This window comes from Copadichromis virginalis, linkage group LG23, assembly GCF_057382275.1.
Source record: "Copadichromis virginalis isolate Kocher_CV1m ecotype Utaka linkage group LG23, C_Virginalis_male_GT1.1, whole genome shotgun sequence".
In the NCBI taxonomy this organism is placed as follows: Eukaryota; Metazoa; Chordata; class Actinopteri; order Cichliformes; family Cichlidae; genus Copadichromis; species Copadichromis virginalis.
In genome coordinates, this window is record NC_140639.1 from 20,220,140 (window position 1) to 20,233,519 (window position 13,380).

The following is a 13,380-nucleotide window of genomic DNA, read 5'->3' on the forward strand; positions in this document are numbered from 1 at the left end:
TTCCGGTATAAAGGGGGCGGAGCCGTCGGTAGCTGTAGTGTAAACAGTTAACCGTTAGCCTCTGTAGCTAACATTTTGGAAAAAATTGGGCTTACAGTGAGTGGGTTTGCACGCGGAATGGGTATGTGCTTACTACTCTGTTCTCTTATCGGTTATTTTGGTGCTCTTTAAAAATAAATCAGGATTTTTGTCTCTTTTGATAATTACCGAGCTATAGCCAGCTAGCACCAACTTGTGCGCATGCACCCATACTAACCAAACTCTATGCAAAAAATTTGCTTTTTAAATATGTTCTTAGTTTTTGAAACGTTAATCTTTATTGATTAGCCTCTACCAGCTGATAATAAGTCGATTGTAGCTACATTTTAATTCGGCGTATTTGTAACGCATCAAGCGTGGATTGCTTATGATAAAAGTCGTATATATCACTGATAGCAGATGGCTGCTTGTATTTTAACGGTATTTAAACTGTTAATTAGCAGCAGTTTGGCTGTCATGTAAGTCACTAATCCCTGTATTGCCAACAGTGCATTCACAATAGTAGAATAAGCTGTAATTCACCAACACACCAATCATTTAACGATCACTAATGTGACTAAAGGTAAACATGACACTCCAAGGTCTAAATAAAGCTATATTATATCAAACTGTGCCGATTTAAAACTATATATTGTAATTATTTAGATGTATTTAGTGCGGTTTTATTAAATGCATTCAGTCGATCATAAGCATTGACTTTTAAAATGCTGAGACTTTTTTTTAAACAGAGTTTGGTAGCTTCTTTTGTCAGGCAAACTCCCAAGTTACATTTTTCAAACTTCTGAATTCTCTGGTTTAATCAGAAGATCTTCAACATCCTGAAATATTTCCACCTCATTTGTTTACTGATAACAGTTTGTCTGTTTATAAATTGTAATAATTATCAATATGATTAGGGTGTGGCCAAATTGGCACACCTTAATGAGCCTTTTTTTTTTTTAAATTTTATATGGGCACATCTCTAATTTACCTTCCCTGACAAACTAAAGTATGTTACATTCTGAGTTTCCTACATATTGTTACAGTTGCATTAAGTAAATGGTAAATGACCTGTATTTATATAGCGCTTTACTAGTCCCTAAGGACCCCCAAAGCGCTTTACATATCCAGTCATCCACCCATTCACACACACATTAAGTCACTGTAAGTAAGAATAACATTAGAGTCCTGGTTGGTGTGGGTGCAGCAGCTCCTGACACTGACCCAGATAAGTGATGCTTCCTGCTCTGACATGTCAACCTGTCCTCTCCGGCAGCTTCCCTCCTCTCCCTCTCCTCCCTGCGTCTCCTCGTCCCGCCTCTCCGCCTGCTAACAGCGGCGATGTGGCAGGTCGCACGGCACGAAATGGTGAGGCATTATGGGATGCTGGAGGACTTTGTTTCCCTGGTGACTGAGGCCGTCCCGCAACTGCTGACGGACAGACAGAGGTGTCTGCTGCTGCTGGCTCTGAGGGCAAAGGTTGGTGTTTTGCAAGGAGAGAATGTAACACCTGAATTTGAAGGTTTCATGCACTATCCAATAGTTCCCTTTTCCCACCTGTTTTTAACACATTATGTTGGCTGGATAAGGAATAACAACTTTAAGTGTTAATTAAATCTTTACCACACCTGGTGTAAATGATGTATATGTCATGCATGCTGTACAACATCTGAGAGAGGAGCCTATAATCTGTGTGCCTGGGTATTAGTATAATAGCAACAAAGATACTGATGCAATTTTCATCTCCAAGTGACCTTCGATATTAAAAATAAATAAAGCTTCTGAACAAGTGATGAAATATAGTAAGTGTCGGAAGTCTTTATCAAGATGGTTGCATACTGGCTAGACTTTACTTAAAGGTTCCTCTTGTGCTGCAGAGTGCCTGTTCTGTAGTAGAAAACCCCCAAAGTCCCCAGAATGGTTTTATATTAACATTGATAATTCCTAGTTTCCACAGTGTTTAGAGGACGAAACAGTTACAGGAACTCAGGAAAGTTCATGCACAAGTGTTAGATAAGCAATGTAAATGTAATAAATAGGGGGGGGGTTCTCCGTGGTGTTCCTCAGGGTTCTGTTCTTGGTTCATTTGAATTTCATTTGAGTTATTTTATAGTTAGGTATATCAACAAATGTTAAAATCTAAACTTTAAACAAAATAGAGTGTGTTACTTTTCCTTTTTAACATTGAAGGGACATGTCAGATTATGTTGTTGTTTGTTGTTGTTTTTTTTCTTTAGGTCACGTTGTCAGAACCAAAATCAGCTGCCATCCATTCCCACCTAGACAGGATCCACTCTGAGGCAACGGTGAGACCACAAGTAATTCAGACTATGACTGTGTCTAAAAATTATTTTTATTCAAACTGTTTCCTGTGATTTCAGTAAAGGATTCAACATGAAAAGTCACTTAACTGGAAGCAATTGATTAAATCCTTTATTTCATGACAAAATCAAAAGAAAACCATGTTAATAGTGAGTGTGTGTCTACAGCTCTTCAGCTTGTTAAATGTTTGAGCAGCACTAAATCGGGACCTTTCTCAAAAAAAAATAATGACTTGAAATTCTCTCATTTAATACCAAAAGCATCTCTTTGCTCTCTGTGCTGCTCTGGCCTGAAGCCTGTTAACCCAGCTACTGAAGCCCAGGAGAGAGAGCAGGGAGATTACTGGACAGGCTTACAGGATCTGTGTCACTTCACTGCACCCCAGCTCTTTATTGATTAATGGTGTAATCAATCTGATAAATGTTGGAAACCAACACCAGCCCTGTGTGTTTTATTTTGGCTTTTAAAAAAAATCAAATCAAATCTAATTAACAATATAATATTTTATAACAAATATTTAAGATGGAACATCCTGCACCTTTATCAGTGCACTAAAATGTATTTAAATATATATTTTAAATAACTGAAAATGCCTCATATCAGTATTTATTTTACATTTTTTTAAACATTAATTGTAATATTAAATTACAAACAGTTTAAGCTAATAATTTTTTTTAATATGTTAAAAAGCAGTGAATCATTAATGCAGCACATTTCAATATTTCCTCCTTTAAATGAATTGCTATGACGTTTTCGTGCTTTCAGTCGTCCATATCTAAACTTTGATTGTACAATTGGTCTTCATGACATCAACCATGTCGTTGTTCTCCATTATCAGTTGAACTTCTGCTGCCTTTCATGCAGTCATGTGAGAAAATTAGGACACCCCATTAAATAATCTGCTCTTTATTAAGTAATGTTCATATAACAATGTCCAATCATGTTTTCATGTATTACTGGAAAAGAAAGTGACTTAGTTGCAATTAAACAACAACAACAAAAAATTACACATTTAAAAAACAAATGTGAACAAAAATGTGTATTTTAATGGAGGACAAAGTTAGGACACCCTACCCCCTAATAACTAGTGTTGCCCCGTTTGGCTGATATAACTTCAGTGAGACGCCTTTTACCAGTCTCTGACATCGATCAAAAGCAAGTTTGGTTCACTCCTCAATGCAGAATTCTTTCAGCTGTGAGATGTTTGGGGGTTTTCTGGCATGTACAGTCTGTTTTAAGTCACCCCACGTGACATGCAACGTCATGTTGCAGTGTCCAGTTCCGCTTCAGCTTTAATGTTTTTTTACAGATGGTTTCACATGTTCTTCAAGCACCCTCTGATACACACAATTCATGATGGATTCTATGATGGTGAGCTGGCCAGGTGCTGCTGCAGCAAAGCATCCCCAAACTACAATACTGCCACCTCCATGCTTCACAGTTGGTATGACGTTCTTTTCTTGGAAGACTGTGTTTGGTTTATGCCAAACATGTCTACTGTTCTGGTGTCTAAATGATTCAGTTTTAGACCCATCTGTCCAAAGAATATTATTCCAGAAGTCATGGTCTTTGTCTACATTCACTCTGGCAAACTTCAGTCTGCCCTTAATGTTTCTCTTAGTGAGCAAAGGTTTCCTCCTTGCACACTTCCCATGAAAGTCAAACTTGTGTAGTCTCTTTCTGATAGTAGAGTCATCCACTTTCACGTTGACAGTAGCCAGAGCCTGCTGTAGTTCCTATGATGACATTTTTGGGATTTTTGATGACTTCTTTGGGCGTCTGCTCCGCGGGTGAATATGCTTGGACGGCCAGACCTGGGCATGGTGGCAGTTGTTTTGAATGTCCTCCACTTGTAAACAATTTTCCAGATGGTGGAATGGCTGATGTCAAATTCTTTTGAGATCTTTTTGAATCCCTTACCAGACTCATAAGCGGACACAATTTTCTTTCTGAGGGCATCAGACGGCTCTTAGATCTCACCATGGTGCTCACTTCAACACTTCAACAGTCAGGAGACCACCAAACTAAATCTGAGGTTTAAATAGGCAAGGCTCCTTTAAAATGATGGTTAAAGATTTACTGATCATGTGCACCTGACGTGATACACCTGTGTGTGATTTTAACCATTTTAAGTGGGATAACGGGTGGGGTGTCCTAATTTATTCCACACCAGAAATTGTTTTTTAAATTACATTTCACATAAAGTTTTAAAAAGGCTTTTCTTATTTTTAATTGTTTAGTTATATTATTTGGATCCCTCAGTATCATTAAAATTCATATTAAATCTCCATATTTCCAAATATATTTTAAAATATACAGGCTTTCATAGGGTGTCCTAATTTTCTCACATGACTGTATTAGCATTACCATAAGAAAACGTATGGTAATGCATACCATATACCGAGACATTATTTTAGGAAAAAATATTTAATGGTTTCTTCCTGTGCTCATTTGGCCAAGAATTAACAGCTAGAATCAACAATGGAAACGAGTCTTAGAAAATGACAAGAAATAAGCAGAAAAATTATTATTAGAAAAATTATTAAGCAGAAAAATTCTTGGAGACTAATAAAAACTAGCATCATTAATGATACGACCACCCATAAAATTATAACTAGAAAAATAATAGTAACTATTGGCTGATGTCCTCAGTTGTTGCTGAAAATAAAAGTTTCTTTTTGTGTCTCGTCTGTTCTCTCAGCAGCTGGATGAAGACGTAAGCGAATGCTGGTCTGCTTTGTTGATGCTCACCGACAAATTGATAAAGAGTCCAGACAATTCTCAACGCCTCCTACAGGTCAGAGCTGCCACCTTGAATTATCAGCTTCACACAAAGCTTCATCATTCAATCCGTCCATCGTTCACCTCTGTGCTTGTCTTCCAGGAGGTGTTTGACCAGAGGTTTGACTCCGCCCTCCAGTCCCTCATATCTGACTTCCTGTCCAGGATCGAGCAGCTCTTTCCTGTTCCCGACTTCAAACAGGTGATCAGTAAAACCTTGAACAGTCAATCTAGTAATTCTGCTGTATTTCATTTTCATTTATGTGGCCATTCATCCATCTCAGGCTGCCTCCTGGTTCGATGCTGCCCCCTCTGGGCTGGAGGACTGTCTGCAGAAGGCGGACAAGGATGATCTGAGGGAGCTGCTGACCAATCAGACCTGTTTACAGGGACAGTCACTGGCGACAGGTAAATAAGTAATCAAGAACTAATCAAATTAAATGAGAATCGGACTCAGTTTTGCTGATCTTTAATGTTTTGGCGGGGGGTTATTTCTTAGTGGGTTGTGATACAGAGGAGACCCTCCTGTCTGTGTGGTCCCACCCCCTTTTCACTAAACTGATCAATCCCAACCCTCCTCCACCTGAAACGGAGATCCAATCAGATGTGCTACCTGAGGTTAGTAGCCCCTTGCAGCTGGATGTGGAGCTGGTGAAGGTGGAGGTGGTGGTGATAACAGAGGACGAGCAGGAAGAGATCGAGGAGACTGTGATTGGTTCAGAGCTGGAGGCGTCCAATGAGAGCTCGGCAGCAGTCGGCAATGAATGTGTAGTCACACCTGTGGTTGTGGAGGTGGACAGGTGAGACCTTTTTTTGTTTGTTTGTTTTTTAAATAATCCTGGATCCCTCAGAGTCCTCAGAGCTTGAAAATATAACCAGCTTTTGCTTGTCAGGTTGAGGGACTCATGTGGAGACATTGTCAACCAATCAGAAGACACAGGTAACACACACACACGCGCGTAGATATAAGCTGTGTCCCAATTCCTAGGCCACATCCTTTGGCAGCCACATTTGTAGGCCGTTTACATCACAGCCAGACTTGAAAGTTGGGTCGGGTGTATCATTCGTAGCCCAACCTATCCCAGAATTCATAGCGCGGCCCAGCCAATTCCCATTTCCAACAATGGCGGCAGCTACTTAGTTTTAATATGACTCTTTCTGGGTTAGAAAATAAACTTTTAAGGTATTTTCAGGTGAGAATGTAGCTGTGTAAACTTCAAATATTTGCTTGGTTTATCGAGACATCACATATTTGCAAATATGCTCCGACGTTTTCTGAGACGTCTCTTATCCACCAACTCGATAGCTGACCGGGAGGTCAAGGCTCACTAGAGCCGGTGAGAACAGTGGACTCCGGCACATTGTTTCTAGACCCTGCACGGTCTTTCGCTACTCAGGTTAAACATGATATATAAGTTATTAAATAACTTTAAAAAGTTATTGTTTGGCTTTTTTCAGTATTTTATTTGTTCCTGAGTAAATCGGTTTGGCTGACATTAGTTATAGTTTTCACACAGCTGAATAAATGTCAAACAGAAAACTGATTAAACAGAAGCGTGAGATGGTCGAGAATGTACTCTAATGTCCTGTTATAATTTAGATAGCAAGGAGTTTATTGAACTCCACTGAGAAAGCTGGTGACGCAAATCTGAAGGCTAGACCGTCCTATTTCACAGGACCCGGCCCACGTAGACCACGAAGGCCGGGTCCTTCAAAGGATGCGGCCTAAGAATTGTGACAAAGCTATAGAAACTGAACTAGTCATTAAAGCTTCCTGTCTTTCTTCAATCAGATCTCTCCTGCTCAGAGGTCACAGCTAATGCTCTGCACAGCATTTCCCACAATTCCCAGCGTGTGGCTCACAAGTGTCCTCAGTGTGGCAAATGTTTCATCTACCGCTCACAGGTACTGTGTCAGTGTCTCAGTGTGGCATGACAGTAACTATATGGTCACTTTTTTGTCTGTTTGAACAAAAAAAGTATCTTAAAATAAATCAATAAGACCACACATAAAAATGAAAACACATTTATTTATTTTAAATTTTAAAAAAAATGTATATATACATCATATATGCATCACTCCCTTAAATGTTTGTCTGACTGTCTGCAGGTGATCCGACACCTACGCACTAACAGGTCCTGCGGTTCGGCCTTAACGACGTCCGTGCTCGAACAGACTCAACCTGGCGGCGCTGACAAAGAGCCCTGCCTCCCTCAGAATAGGCCCCCTCCCCGACCCGTCAGGTCTCTGTCCTGCTTCCAGTGCAACGCCATGTTCAAGACCAAAGCCGAGCTGCTGTCGCACCAGCGCACACACCGGGCCCGCCCCATCTACCACTGCGTCCAGTGCGACAAGGAGTTCCACCATCTATCCAGCCTGACCAATCACAAGCAGACACACCTGGACAAGGGAGGTTTCACCTGCAGCCGGTGTAACAAGGTGTTCGAGTCGGCCAAGGACAGGGACGCCCATCGGCTGCAGCACCGGCTGCCCGACCTCACCTGCACGATGTGTGACCAGACGTTCAGCTCACAGACGCGGCTGCTGCGACACCTGCAGACGCACTCGGTGGAGGGGGCGAAGCTCCGCTACAACTGCCGCTTCTGTGACCAGACCTTCTCAGGTAGACCACTGAAAGCGGTGAACCCCACTAATAGAGCAGGGCGATATGGCCAAAAATATTTATCACGATATATATTTGAAAATTTGCGATAACGATATAACCGACGATATAATTGATGCGAGACAAAATACAACTCCACAACATTACTAGCGCAAAAAGACAACCTTCCATTTATTTTCACTTAAACAAGAAGCTGGTTTTTATGTACATTAAAGCTTTATAAAAATGTAACAGTGCAAATGCAAATTCCTTGCTGAAAGTTTAACTAAAAGGCATTTCCAGTAGAAATGGGCTGACATATCCTGAGCATAACCATGTATAATATCCACTGAAGTTAAAAAGAGGTGCTTTGCAACATTAAACTGTAGTGTGCAGTACGTATTTTTCGGACCATAAGGTGCACAGGATTATAAGGCACATTAAGCGAAACAAAGCAGTCAGATAAATCAAACTTTATTAAACTCATTCTTCTTGCTTCCTCCACTTCTGTACCATTGATTCATTAATGTTGAATTCTCTGGCAGCTGCTCTATTCCCATGTTGTTGCAGTATATTAATGACTAACCTCGTATTGTGGATGGATTATCTCAGTTGTTCTCCTGACTGAAGTTTGGTCCGTTTACAGCATCCTGCCATGCGATTGCATTTGTTTCTAACCATGAAGAACCGTCACGTTAACTTTTATAAGTGGAAAAGTGTTAGTGTTCGTCCTCCAGCTTCACTGTTTATGTTATGCTAACATAGCTGTGTCGCTAGCGATCACGTAGCACATCATTATATACCAGCTAGCCCAACTTCAGTAACCCTACAAACGTCACTGCTGTTTAGTTTCCTGTCTTCATTTATGTTGGAAGTGACAGCAGAGCTGTACGTTTGATTTTTTTTCAGAAATCTCTCAGTCAGAACATGCAATATCATGCTTAGGTAACTAGCGAAACTAGCGAGCTAACTTCCGCTAGCTTCCTGCTAACTTCTAACTCCGTTAAATGTAATAACTTTTGTTTTCATGGATGCCTGGAAGTTAAACTTCATAGTTACACCTGGTAAAGCAGCAATGCTGATCGTTTTATTAAAGATGAAAGAATTTAGACAGTTTTTAACTCTAAGTGATGCTGCAGTGTTGTTTGACCTGAAGTATACGGAGTTTAGGACCCAGATTACTCCCAGATTTAAGAGCATCTTAGTCCGACAAATACGACAATAACAACGGCCGCTTGCATGTTCTGCAAAAAAATGTGCTTTGTTGTGTATCTGACGGACAAACACCAAACCAGTTCCACATCACGGAAGTTGCACCATTTTTACAAACCAATTCTGGTTCATCTGTTTCACTCAACAATCGGCCATGTGCGTATGAAAACAAAGGCACTGCGCATGCGCGTTTTACTCATATTCTATCGCGATATTTCATTTTCCTATCGTTGCCTAACATTATACCGGTATTACCGTGAACGGTATAATATGGCCCAGCCCTACCCACTAACTCAGAGCACTTTCCACAGGCTCATTGACCTCTGCAGCTTAGCAGCAGATCTGGTTTTAAAAGCTCAGCGAGGCGGCTGTGTGTGTTTGACTCACTCGGTGAGCAGCAAACAGCAGGTTCACATCAAGTTCATCTGAGTCAGCCCTCTGTTAAAGATGTTTCTGGGAAAAAGGATGACGGTGGAACAAAACATTGCTGTTGAGCTGCTGCTCTAAAACAGTCAAGAGTCTGATGCTTTCATTATTTTCCTTTATAATTATTTTCCATTTCAGAGCTACAACACAATGTTAAAAAACGAAAAGCCTGCTCATCAACAACCGTCATCATCTGAAAATTTATTTTCCAAGAAAGAATAATTATTTTTCATCCTATTAACCCTGAAGCGACAAAAATACTTGGCGAAATAATCGAGCGCTATACTTTTTATTTTTTTACTTTTCCTCAGACCTGCTCAGGTTTTGCAGTCACATGATTGTTAACCATGTACTGTTAACCTGCCCGCTGTTTTCTTCCCTCCCCCTGGTAACCACCGTGTGCTAGGGAAAAAACATGAAAACCATCTCAAAGAGGTATTACACAGCGAGTCGTCAGTGTTTTGGTCACTAGCACTTTGCTGCCAGCTGCTGTAAAACAAACACGTGAACAGAGCCTATAGAGAATTTGTAGAGCTCATCTTGGGAAAGTAAAACATTTTCAGATCATAATTCACATTGTAAAAGCAGCTGCAGGATTTAGGAAAGGGTTTCATTACATCCAGTGTGGTGGCAGCTCTCGATGCACATCTGATTTTTACGCAAAAAGGAAACAACACAAGCTTAATGAACAAAATGGCATTTATACTCACTGTCATTTTATTAGATACACCTTATCAGTCCTGCGTCCAGTCCTTGTTTCTTATTTCTGTGTTGCGCAGATTGAACAGAGGTGATGAAAACATTCCTTGGAGATCCTGATCCATACTGGCACACATCCATGATGTGAGTCTCCTTTTCCCAGAGGACGTTAAACATGTGTTTAAATGTTTGTGTCTCCAGGGGTGACCCAGCTTCGTATCCACCAGCGCACACACACCTTCCGCACGTACCAGTGCGACCTGTGCAGCAAGACGTACGGCTCGCTCACCGGCCTGCAGTCCCACCGGGCGACCCACACCGCTGAGAGCCGCTTCCTGTGCTCGCAGTGCGGCAAGCGCTTCAAGACCCGCGATGGCCTGGAGGGCCACCTGAGGACACACACTGGTGAGCGGCCCTACCGCTGCCCCTACTGCTCCAAAGACTTCACCGCACTCGCTGGCCTCAACGTGCACGTGCGGCGGCACACCGGGGAGCGGCCGTACGTGTGCACGGTGTGCGGTAAAGGCTGGCCGTCCGGCGGTGACCTGCAGAAACACATGAGGACGCACACGGGCGAGCGGCCCTATGTCTGCCAGGACTGTGGGAAGGCCTTCTCCATTTCCTGTCACCTGACTGAACACCGGAGGATACACACAGGTAAGACAGGAAGCTGGTCACATGATCACGGTACACAAAGATATGCTGTCGTAACTCCAGATGCTTTTGTACCGGTTCTGAACCCGAGCGCCTCTCGGTCTGTTTTCCAGGAGAGAAGCCGTTCTCGTGTCCGGAGTGCGGGAAATGTTTACGGAGGAAGTTTGACCTGAAGAAACACATGTTGTCCCACAGCAACATCCGTCCCTACGCCTGCACCTTCTGCACCAAGAGCTACACCCGAAAAACTCACCTGAACAGACACCTGCTCACACACCAGACTGCCGACAGCGAGGTGGTGGTGGTGCAGGTGGTCGAGGAACCCTGAGGATGTGCTTAAATCAGAACTGTGCGCGTTGTACGAGTTTCATGCGTTCATTCCTGCAGTGAGTGAATCGATCGCAGATTCCCGAGTCTGAGTCGACTTGTGGTGATGCAGTTTGAGGTGGGAGCAGGTGATCTGCGTGGATCTGATTTACAGGCAAAACTAACAGCTGGAAACAACAGAAAGCAGTTCTGCAACTTCAGCTGATGAAGCGAGTTTGATCATTCATTCACGAATCAAAGAAACTTTATTTTGAATGTTTATTAATATTTTATTTGTATTTTTTTAATACTTAAAACATATTTTACTGATGTGTTTTTATTGACATGCTCTCATTTACGTTTTTCTTACATTCAAACATTTTTATTTTACTATAAATGGAAAAAATCTTCAAATGTATGAAAAATGTAAATGACAACACAATCGACTGCTCACCTGAATACACAAGGTCAAAAATCAATCAAGTTGAAAACACATAAGTATTATTTCATAAAAGTATTAATTAATTATTAAAAAACAGTAATTAGGTAATCATGCTCAAGATTTATAGAAATAATAATAAATAAATACTAATTAATAACAATGAGCATAATAAATATTTTACATGACATTTATTTTTAATATTTTGTGAATGACATGAAATATAAAAGTAAATGTTTCACTCTTAAGTCTCGACTAAGTTAGCAAAAATGTCAGTAATGTATAAATAAATAATGGAGTATAAATTTTTTTAATGTTTAAAAAGGTAAATATAAAACATGGAACATAGTAAATTTTTAACATTGCAGGTAAAAACTTGATTCATTCAAATTCAGTATTGATAAAGTAAATTTCTGGTCTCTCATTTTGTATTGAAACTAAATTTCACTCAGTTTCCAGCTGTTGGTCAAAAAACGTCAGATTTTTCTAAAGTTTTACAAAGAAAATTCAAATATTTGCCGCTCAGTTCACAGCTGCATCACCGCAAGCTTTACTGATGAGCAGCGGAGCTGAATACGCTGTCCTGTTAGTGGAGTAAGTCCAGGGTCCGTTGCTTCAGGTGCTGTTGGTAGTAAATATAATGAATGACTGTTTTCTTGTACAGTGACACGTTACATTACTACATCACTAATCTGTTAGTTTCACATTGGTGGGAAGCGCTTACACTAATAGGATAATAAAAGGCCATTTTTTTCATGATTTTGACTTAAAAAGATGTTAAATTCTTATTTTTGGTGATCTTAAACGTGAACATTGCAGACCCTGAGGTCGACTGGAGCACGTTAATGTTTACTCTGCTGTTAAACAAAGTGTTTAATCAATTTGTGTCACTGACTCTGTTTACATGTACAAAAATTGTTCCAGCCTTTGTCCTTAATCTGAAATATACACCAAACTACAAACCTCTTTGTTTGTCTATCTGTAGTTGGTATTATTATGTGGTATAACAAGATCAACCCAAACAAGTTTTTAAAGTTTTCAGCTGTCTGAACTCAGCCTTCATTTATCAGTCCTCCAACAGTCTTCTTGGTAAGTTCAGTTTTTCATATTTATACAAAAAAATCATCTGTTCTGTATTGTGCCATAACTAGTTGAGCACAGCAAGGAACGGGGCTCCACCTTGTGGCACTTTTCAGCAATTGTGCTCTACTTTGTTAAATTATAAAGAATGGAGATAACTAAATCGGGGAAATTAAACAACCAAAATCTTGTCTTCTCACCCAAAACACTTAGCCTCTAAGGCAGGAATACACACACACAATCTGAAACACCAAATCTGAGTCTAAATAACAGAGCATCTTCAGTGGGTCCCTTATCCTGCCAACAGATTTTAACTACCATCTTGGACTGCAGCTTGCGATGCAGGTCCGTGAAGAGCTTCTCCACCTCTGTCAGGCTCTGATCTTCAACTGCATTCCCAGATGTTGGAGTTTTAGTCCATCCAGCTGCAGACTAAGGAGAGCTTTTGGCCTTTATTTGGCAAATGTTGGAAGGAAACACAAGCTTATCACTCTACCTCTTAAGAGTTCGTTAATAGTTAATAGCCCACTGGTGCTCAGGAAAAGTTGAGGTCATCTCTGGGCTTGGATTTGGTGGTTAGTTTGTATCACTGCTGTAACTGCAATGCTTTAAGCTGAACTTTGGTTAACAGATCTAGAGTAGCACTGCTGGAGAAACTTGTTGAAGTCAAAGAGATCATGAAAATAGCTCAACAGATGAAGATGATTCAGGAGTAAACAAACATAATGAGAACATTTTAGAGCCTCTGTCATGTATGAATAAACAGTAAAGGGGTGTACAGTGCAGCTATAACCTCTGTTTATGTTAACAATCTGTTGACTGGTTGCTACAAACCTCTGGA

The 13,380-nt window shown here is 40.7% G+C and overlaps 1 protein-coding gene across 3 annotated transcripts; it reads left to right on the forward strand.

Moving 5' to 3' along the window:
- The first annotated feature begins 13 nt into the window (after window positions 1-13).
- LOC146680742 (uncharacterized) lies at window positions 14-12,425 on the forward strand. Of its 3 annotated transcripts, none has more exons than XM_085449574.1 (12): window positions 14-121; window positions 1,295-1,497; window positions 2,256-2,324; window positions 5,042-5,137; window positions 5,225-5,323; window positions 5,406-5,529; window positions 5,621-5,921; window positions 6,015-6,061; window positions 6,914-7,026; window positions 7,231-7,744; window positions 10,262-10,717; window positions 10,828-12,425. In XM_085449574.1, exons 1-12 carry the CDS (start codon window positions 118-120, stop codon window positions 11,040-11,042), a joined length of 2,241 nt encoding a protein of 746 aa, XP_085305700.1. In that variant the 5' UTR covers window positions 14-117; the 3' UTR covers window positions 11,043-12,425. The 3 variants fall into 3 exon arrangements, with proteins under 3 accessions (XP_085305700.1, XP_085305701.1, XP_085305702.1); XM_085449575.1 differs by having other exon boundaries at window positions 5,045-5,137; XM_085449576.1 differs by lacking the exons at window positions 14-121; window positions 1,295-1,497; window positions 2,256-2,324 and adding an exon at window positions 3,700-3,784.
- Window positions 12,426-13,380: the final 955 nt, after the last annotated feature.

Coding starts and splice junctions, on each gene's coding strand:
- LOC146680742 (XM_085449574.1), top strand. Junction 6,062..6,913: donor CAACCAATCAGAAGACACAG/GTAACACACACA, acceptor TTCTTCAATCAG/ATCTCTCCTGCTCAGAGGTC. Junction 7,745..10,261: donor CTGTGACCAGACCTTCTCAG/GTAGACCACTGA, acceptor TTGTGTCTCCAG/GGGTGACCCAGCTTCGTATC.